Raw genomic sequence first — 8,873 nt, 5'->3', positions numbered from 1 at the left:
AAGGAGACACAGGAGAGAAAGAGCAGGAGAGAGGTGTCCTCAGCAGGAAGGAGCTTCTTGGACCTGTGGAGCTGCTCTAGGGGATGAACAACTTGGGTGAACTTTTGTGGGTGAGGGTCAGAGGAGAGAGTGGTTTGGGTGACCTTGTGGAGTGAGACAAAGATCTCATTCCAGTTGTCTTTGATAACCCTGGAATTCACTGGAAAGGCACCACGACAGGATGCAAAGAGTCCCAGAGGTTTGTGCAGACAAACATCTTGGTGAAGACACCCCTTGGCACACAGGCCTTTAGAGCACAGCTGGCAGGTTGGTGGACAACAGGGAGGCTCATCTGCATCTGCTTCTCTCCAAGAGGAACCAAGAGGTTACCATAGTAACTGACTGTAGCTATGGGAATGTATGCTGGTTGCCATGGTAACTGACTATAGCAATAAGAATGTATTATGGTTGCCATGGTAACCAACCGTAGCAACAGGAATGTATGCTGATTGCCATGATAACTGCCCATCTCAGTGGAAATGTCTGATGGTTGCCATGGTAACTGACTGTATCAACGGAAATGTATGCTGGTTTCCATGGTAACCGACAATAGCAATGGGAATGTGTGATGATTGCCGTGGTAACTGACCATGGGAACAGCAGTGTATGATGGTTGCCATGGTATTTGACTGTACCAGTGAGAGGTATGATGTTTCCCATGGTAACTGATAGTATCAATGAGAATGTATGATGGTTGCCATGGTAACCGACTGTACCAGTGGGAAGTATAGTAGTTCCTGTGGTAACTGACCGTAGCAACGGGAATGTATGCTGGCTTCCATGGTAACTGACTGCAGCAATGGGAATGTATGCTGGTTGCCATTGTAACCAATCATAGGAATGTGACTTTATGATGGTTGCCATGGTAACCGAGCATAGCAATGCGACTCTATGATGGTTGCCATGGTAACAAACTGTAACAATGGAAATGTGTGATGGTTGCCATGGTGACTGTAGCAACGGGAATGATTGATGCTTGCCGCGGTAACTGACCATAGCAATGGGAATGTATGATGGTTGCCATGGTAACAGACTGTACCAAAGGGAAATATGGTGGTTGCAATGGTAAGTGACCATAGCAATTAGAATGTATGATTGTTGTCATAGAAACCAACCACAGATGCGGAAATGTATGCTGGTTGCAATGCTAAATGACTGTAGCAGTGGGAAGTATGATGGTTACCATGGTAACTGACTGTAGAAATGGGAGTGTATGCTGGTTGCCATGGTAACCGACTGTTGCAATGGGAATTTCTGCTGTTTGCCATGGCAACCGACCGTAGCAGTAAGAATGTATGATGGTTGCCATGGTAACTGACTGTAGAAAGAAAAATGTATGCTCATTGCCATGGTAACCGACCATAGCAATGGAAGTGTATGATGGTTGCCATGGTAACCGATCATAGCAACAGGAATCTGTGATGGTTGCCAGAGTAACTGACCATAGCAATGGGACTGTATGATGGTTTCCATGGTAACTGACCTTTGCAGTGGGAAATATGTGATGCTTGCCATGGTAACTGACCATAGCAATAAGACTGTATGATGGTTGCCATGGTAACTGACTGTACCAGTGGGAAGTATTATGGTTCCTGTGGTAACTGATGATAGCAATGGAAATGTATGCTGGTTGCCATGGTAACTAACCATAGCAATAAGAATGTATGATGATTGCCATGGTAACTGACCCTAGCAACTGGAATGTGTGATGGTTGCGATGGTAACAGACCAAAGCAATGGAAATGTGTGATGGTTGCCATGGTAACTGACTGTAGCAACTGGAGGTATGATAGTTGCCATGGTAACTGACTGTAGCAACTGGAGGTATGATAGTTGCCATGGTAACTGAGTGTAGCAAGGGGAATGTGTGATGTTTGCCATGGTAACTGACCCTAGCAACTGGAATGAATGATGATTGCCATGGTAACAGACCATAGCAATGGGAATGTAAGATGGTTACCATGGTAACCAACTATAGGAATGGGAATGTATGCTGTTTGCCACGGTATCTGACTGTAGAAGTGGGAAGTATGATGTTTGCCATGGTAACTGACTGTAGCAACAGGAATGAATGATGGTTGCCATGGTAACTGACCATAGAAACGACAATGTATGCTGGTTGCCGTGGTAACTGACTGTAGCAATGGGAATGTATGGTGTTTTCCGTGGGAACTGACCGTAGCAACGAGAATGTGTGTTAGTAAACGACCATGGTAAACGACCATAGCAAAGTGACTGTATGATGGTTGCCATGGTAACCGAACATAGCAATGACAATGTATGATGGTTGCCATGGTAACCTGCTGTAGCAATGGGAATGTGTGGTGGTTCTTATAGTAACTGACCATGGGAATGGGAATGTATGCTGGTTGCCATAGTAACTGACCACAGCAGTGGGAACTATGATGATTGCCATGGTAACTGACCATAGGAATGGGAATGAATGATGGTTGCCATGGTAACTGACTGTAGCAATGGGAATGCATGATGTTGCCATGGTAACTGGCAGTAGGAACGGGAATGTATGATGGTTGCCATGGTAACTGACCATAGAAACTGGATTTCAGATGGTTGCCATGCTAACTGATCGTAGCAACGCTGCTGTATGATGGTTGCCATGGTAACTGATTGTAGCAGTGGACCGTATGATGGTTGCCATGGTAACCGACCACAGCAATGGGGATGTGTGATGGTTGCCACAGTAACCGACCGTAACAGTTGGAATGTATGGTGGTTTCCGTGGTAACTGACCGTAGCAACAGGAATGTATGATGATTGCCTTGGTAACCGACCACAGCAATGGGGATGTGTGATGGTTGCCACAGTAACCGACCGTAACAGTTGGAATGTATGGTGGTTTCCGTGGTAACTGACCGTAGCAACAGGAATGTATGATGATTGCCTTGGTAACTGAGCATAGCAATGGGACTTTACAATGATTACCTTGGTAACCGACTGTAGGAATGGGAATGTATGATGGTTTCCATGGTAACCGACCGTAGCAATTGGATTGTATGCTGGTTGCCATAGTGACCGACCGTAGCAACGCGACTGTATGATGGTTGCCATGGTAAATGACAGTAGCAATGGTACTGTATGATGGGTGCCAGGGTAACTGACCGTAGAAAGGGCAATCTATGATGTTTGCTATGGTAACTGACAGTAGGAATGGGAATGTGTGATGGTTGCCATGGTAACTGACCATAGCAACGAGAATGTATGATGGTTACCATGGTAACCGAGCATAGCAATAGGAATGTGTGATGGTTGCCATGGTACCTGTGTGTAGCAATGGGAATGTATGATATTTGTCATGGTAACTGACCGTACAAACAAGAATGTATGATGTTTGCCATGGTAACTGACTGTAGGAACGGGAATGTGTGACGGTTGCCATGGTAACCGATTGTACCAGTGTGAAGTATGATGGTTGCTGTAGTAACTGACCGTAGAAACGGGAATGTATGATAGTTGCCAAGGTAACTGACTGTACCAATGGCAATGTATGATGGTTGCCGTGGTAACTGACCATGGCAATGGGACTGTATGCTGGTTCCCATGGTAACCAACCATACCAGTGGGAATGTATGATCATTGCCACGGTAACTGACTGTAGGAATGGGAATGTGTGATGGTTGCCATGGTAACTGACCTTAGCAATGGGAATGTATGGTAGTTGCTGTGGTAACTGACCATGGCAATGAGAATATATGCTGTTTGCCATGGTAACTGACCATAACAGTGGGAAGTATGTTGTTTGCCAACTAAATGACTGTAGCAATTATGGTTGCCATGGTAACCGACCACAGCAATGACAATGTATTATGGTAACTGACTGTGGCAATGGGAATGTACTCTATTTGCCATGGTAACTGACCATAGTAATGGGAATGCATGCTGGTTGTCATGGCAACTGTGATTTACTTAGGCTTTGAGCATGATATTTTCATCTGCAAAAACATTAGTGAGTGTCCAGAGATCTCCCAAGATAGACTTTAAAGGTCTCAAGCACATGAGCACTAGAGAGGGGCTAAGGAGCTGTGGCCTCAATGGTGTGGAGACTGAGGACAGTACAGGACAGCCCTCAGAGGGCTTGAAGGGAGGATTTAGAGATGGTGGATCCTTTTGTCAGAGCAGAAAAGAGCATGAGAAAGAAAGAATTAATGCCAAGTGCAGCTGGGGAGGTCCTGAGTGGACATGAGGAAAAAGGAATTTCACTCCAAGGAAAACGCTGTGCTGCAACACGTCACCCAGGAGGAGTCTGGATGAGCCCAAGGCTTTGTGTGTGCAGGAAGAGCCAGGGAGGACGCAGAGATGTCAGTGCAGGAAGGTGCCAGCCAGGTGGGGCAGCCGGGGGGATGACGACAGCCTGCAGGGAAAGGGGCAGGGCATGGACACCGTAGGACAGCCTGGGCTGGAGAGGAGACAGGGATGGGGAGAAGCTGAAAGGCCCTGACAGAGCCACCTTCTGCAGGCCTTTGGCCAGGGCTGCTGTCTGTGCCCCTGATGCCAGGAGGAGGGGAGTGCCCCTTGCAGCCCTGGGGCCTCATGGCCTCCTTGTCCCTGCTCAGCAGCCTGGCAGGTGCCAGCCCATGGTCCTGCCCTTGGCATTGCACATCCCACATCCCAGTGCCCCAGGAAGAGCCCTGAGGAATGAGGCAGGATGTCCCTTTCTGGGCGCTGAGGGTCAGGCCTTGGTCCTCTGGATTAAAGAAACAAGTCAAGGTTTATTCAGCATCAGAGCCACCTTTCCCTTGCTTGTCCATCCTTGTCATCACTGTCTGAAGTTTTCTGCTCTCACTGGAACCTGGGGACACGTTCTCAGTTGTGTCCTTCAGTGAGACTCATTAGCACTGCAAGAAACTTCAATGTTTCAATCTCATTTTGACTTCTTGAGAAGTTGTTTGAACTTTCTCTCAGGGACTGAGTCTCATGTAAACAAGGACAAACCCCCCTGAGGGTTATGAAATGCCTGGGGCTGTTGCTGTGCTGCTGAGCTGGGCTGGGCTCCTGGCACACAGGGAGCTCCTGGCAAGCAAGAAGAGCTTCAAAGAGACAGCTCTGCCCAGGAACAGCTCCTCTGCACAGCCCAGCAGGGCTGAGGGCACTGCCTGCAGCACTGAGGGGAAGGGAGCAAGGCAGGAAAAGGTTAAAGGGAATCAGGATTGGAAAGACAGTGAGCTGAACCTTCAGTGGGGGAGAGATTTTCACAGCCTCTCTATGGTAAGTCTGTGCACGCAGGACAATGTTGCTTGTGTGCCTGGAGGAATCTGCCAAAGCTGGCACATCCCACAGCCTGGAGGATCTTTTAGGAGGACTCCCACAGTTTCTCTGTTGCAGAGGAGCAGGAGGAGCTCCAGGGCAGGGCTTCTCTGTGGCACCATCAGAGGGACAGGGCAGGACGGCTCCTTCCAGGGACAGCTGCAGGGTGTGAAGGGGGGGTGCAGCCAGGAGTGCCCAGAACTGTCCTGCAGAGCAGGGTCCTGCAGCCCAGAGGGCTCTTTGCCAGGGCAGGGGATCTGTCACTGCTGGGGTCACCTCTCACTCTTCCTGGGGAGCTCCCACAGCACTGTGGAGTGAAGCTGTGGGTGGAAGGAGTGACTCTTGGCAGGGCAGGACAGGTTTCTTCTGCTGTTGAGAGGGAGCTGCTCAGAGCTCCAGCTCATGGCCAGGTCATTTTGATGCAACTTTTCATGAGCACCTTCAGGGCCAGACTTTCCTGCTTGAATCTGTGCTTTCATCAATCTGTGCTTCTACTTTTCTTTCAACCTGGTAGGAATGGAAACTCAGCTGGACAGTTAAGAGCAGGGGCTGAGACTCTTAAACCATCGTGCTGATGTTTCCTGAGACCCTCAGCCAGTGCCCTCACCCTCACCAGCCTCCAGATCCAGCCAGCAGCACCTTCCCACTGTCCCCAGGCTTGGGCTGAGCTCTTCTTTAATCCCTGCACAGCCTGAGCAGCTGCAGGGCTGAGCTGTGATTCAGGGGCTGAGCTGGGCTCTGGGAGCACTGGCAGGGAAGGACCACGGGGCTCAAGGACCAGCTCCCAGCTGGGACAGCTCCAGGCAGCAGAGACATGGGCAGGGAGGGAGGGAATGCTGAGGGCAGCCCCGCTGCAGGGCAGATGTGGCACCTCCCGACCCTGCCCTGCAGTGCAGACCCCTTCCCTGAGCAGCACAGCTCTTGTGTCCCCTCCCAGCCAGCACAGCCCTCAGCCCGGGGGCTCTGGGCCCTCAGGCACCTCCTGGGCAGGCAGAGCAGCAGGAGGGATGGAGGGCACCTCTGCTGCCCTGTGCCCATTTGCTGCTGAGCAGGGCCTGAGGGGACTGTCCTGCCCTGGGGCTGTCTGGGAGGGGCTGTGCAGGGCTGGGAAGGGAAAGCCTTTCCTCAGGGCCCGGCTGTCTCTCTCCTTGCCTTGCTCAGGTGCTCCTGCTATTGCTGACAGGCTCTCTGGGAATGGCAGGTTGAGCTGCAGAGTCAGGCCCAGCCCCTGGGGCTCCTCCTGTGCAGGGCTGAGCACAGTAAGGAGGTGTCCCAGCTCTCTGTGTCCCGGGGGGCTCTGGGCTCTGGGAGGCTGGGAATGAGCTGACTCTCCCTGACTTTGGGAAAGGGGGAGCCCATTTCTCTGCCGTGGGTCCCTCTGCTCTCCAGGGGAACACAGGAGTGTAACTTTGAGCTGTGTCTCAGAAAGGTGCCAGTGCAGGGCAGCTGGCACAGGACAGAAGGACAGAGCAGCTCCCCTCACTCTGCACTGGGCCTCAGACAATCCTCCTGCCTCACAGGCCTCTCTGTTCTCCCGCAGTGCAGCAGAATCTCTCCCTCTGCCTTCTGCCATCCCCCTGCCTGCACCCTGGCAGTGCTGTTGCTGACAAGCTGCTGTGCCTTAGGAGCAGATTCTTTGTCAAAGTTCACCCCCCAGGACTGGCCCTGCCCTCACTGTTCCCGTGCCCTGACTGGGGGGAGCAGGGCTGACTGCCCAGTGTCCTGCAGGCCGAGGTCCTGCTGCTCACAGAGCACTTGGCCAGCAGCAATCCGGGCTCCAGCAACCAGGGGAAGGAAGGACACCTGGACACGGTCAAGGGGGAGGTGTTGAGGAGCAGGGATGGGCCTCTGAGAAAGGGCTTTTCTCAGAGAAGTCTGCCCTGCACAGTCACTGTCCTTTCCTTCTTGAACAGGTCCCCATGTCCAGAGGCAGCAAATGTCCAACAGCAGCTTCATGCCCCAGTTCCTCCTCCTGGCATTCTCAGACAGGCGGGAGCTGCAGCTCCTGCACTTCTGGCTCTTCCTGGCCATCTCCCTGGCTGCCCTCCTGGCCAATGCCCTCATCCTCAGCGCCGTAGCCTGGGACCACCACCTGCACACCCCCATGGGCTTCTTCCTGCTCAACCTCTCCCTCACAGACCTGGGCTGCATCTGCACCACTGTCCCCAAAGCCATGCACAATTCCCTCTGGGACACCACAACCATCTCCTACCATGGATGTGCTGCACAGCTCTTTCTGCTTGTCTTCTTTCTTAGAGCAGAGTTTTCCCTCCTCACCATCATGTGCTACGACCGCTACGTTGCCATCTGCAAACCCCTGCACTACGGGACCCTCCTGGGCAGCAGAGCTTGTGCCCACATGGCAGCAGCTGCCTGGGCTGCTGGGTTTCTCAGTGCTCTGCTGCACACAGCCAATACATTTTCCCTGCCCCTGTGCCAGGGCAATGCCCTGGGCCAGTTCTTCTGTGAAATCCCACACATCCTCAAGCTCTCCTGCTCACACTCAGGCTACCTCAGGGAAATTGGGCTTCTCTGGTTTACTATCTCTTTAGGATTTGGTTGTTTCATTTTCATTGTTTTCTCCTATGTGCAGATCTTCAGGGCTGTGCTGAGGATCCCCTCTGAGCAGGGACGGCACAAAGCCTTTTCCACGTGCCTCCCTCACCTGGCCGTGGTCTCCCTGTTTATCAGCACTGCCATAATTGCCTACCTGAAGCCCCCCTCCATCTCCTCCCCGTCCCTGGACCTGGTGGTGTCAGTTCTCTACGTGGTGGTGCCTCCATCACTGAACCCCCTCATCTACAGCCTCAGGAACCAGGAGCTCAAGGATGCAGTAGGGAAAATGATGACTACGTGTTTTTTGAGGAGCAATAAACTGCATCTTTTCTTCTGCAGAACACTCATTGTGTAACACATTTTGGGCCCAGCCTGCCTTCCAGAGCTTTTGATAGTGGTGGGGGTGGGGGGCTTTCCTTTTTTTTCCCTCTGTTCATGTCATTAACACTGAAATTTTATTCTTCATCCCACATAATTCACTCTCTACCTCTTTTTTCACCAACAAAATATACAAATGAGGAGTCATGCTTTGTGTGCATTTAAACAAAATAAAAGTTTGTGCAGCAAGGTATTTGTCAAACATTCTCCCTGTGTTAGTTTGTACATGAGGAATCACAATTTCTGAGTGTAAGAAAGGACACAAATTCTTTTTTCCAGATTCTTCCTCAAGACCTCCCCTGAAGCTGGAGGGCATTTCCATGTTTGCAGATCTGGAGGGGAAAAGAGTCCCAGCACTGCCAGGGAGCCCCAGAACTGGGTCTGTTCAGAGCTGCTCTCTTTGCACTCCCACCCTCTCCTTTCCTGTCCGTGCCCAAGGCCTGAGTGCTCTGGCAGCTCAGTCACTGTCCTGCTGTGGGTCAGGCCTGTGAGCACAGGCAGGGACAGGCCCTGGGCACTGCTGGGACAGGGCTGGGCTCCACAACAGCAGTTCCAGCAGCAAAGGGGTTCCCCTCCAGGCACTTCCTGAAGGCTGAGGTCTTTTCCTAACATTGTTATTGAGAAGAATTCCAAGGAAT

General features: G+C 51.4%; 1 protein-coding gene across 1 annotated transcript; it reads left to right on the top strand.

Moving 5' to 3' along the window:
• The first annotated feature begins 7,231 nt into the window (after positions 1-7,231).
• LOC114003213 (olfactory receptor 14A16-like) lies at positions 7,232-8,212 on the top strand. Its single transcript, XM_027749908.2, has one exon. It carries the CDS (start codon positions 7,238-7,240, stop codon positions 8,210-8,212), a length of 975 nt encoding a protein of 324 aa, XP_027605709.1. The 5' UTR covers positions 7,232-7,237.
• The last annotated feature ends 661 nt before the right edge of the window (positions 8,213-8,873 follow it).

The sequence above is a fragment of the Pipra filicauda genome, unplaced genomic scaffold, assembly GCF_003945595.2.
Source record: "Pipra filicauda isolate LSUMZ 115617 unplaced genomic scaffold, ASM394559v2 scaffold1060_size32996_pilon, whole genome shotgun sequence".
Lineage (NCBI taxonomy): Eukaryota > Metazoa > Chordata > Aves > Passeriformes > Pipridae > Pipra > Pipra filicauda.
The sequence above is the reverse complement of the archived record's forward strand: the minus strand, read 5'-3'. Positions and strand labels throughout refer to the sequence as shown.

What these genes read in the sequence shown, in the direction of transcription:
- LOC114003213 (XM_027749908.2), top strand. Translation starts at nt 7,238, where the DNA reads ATGTCCAACAGCAGCTTCATGCCCCAGTTCCTCCTCCTGGCATTCTCA.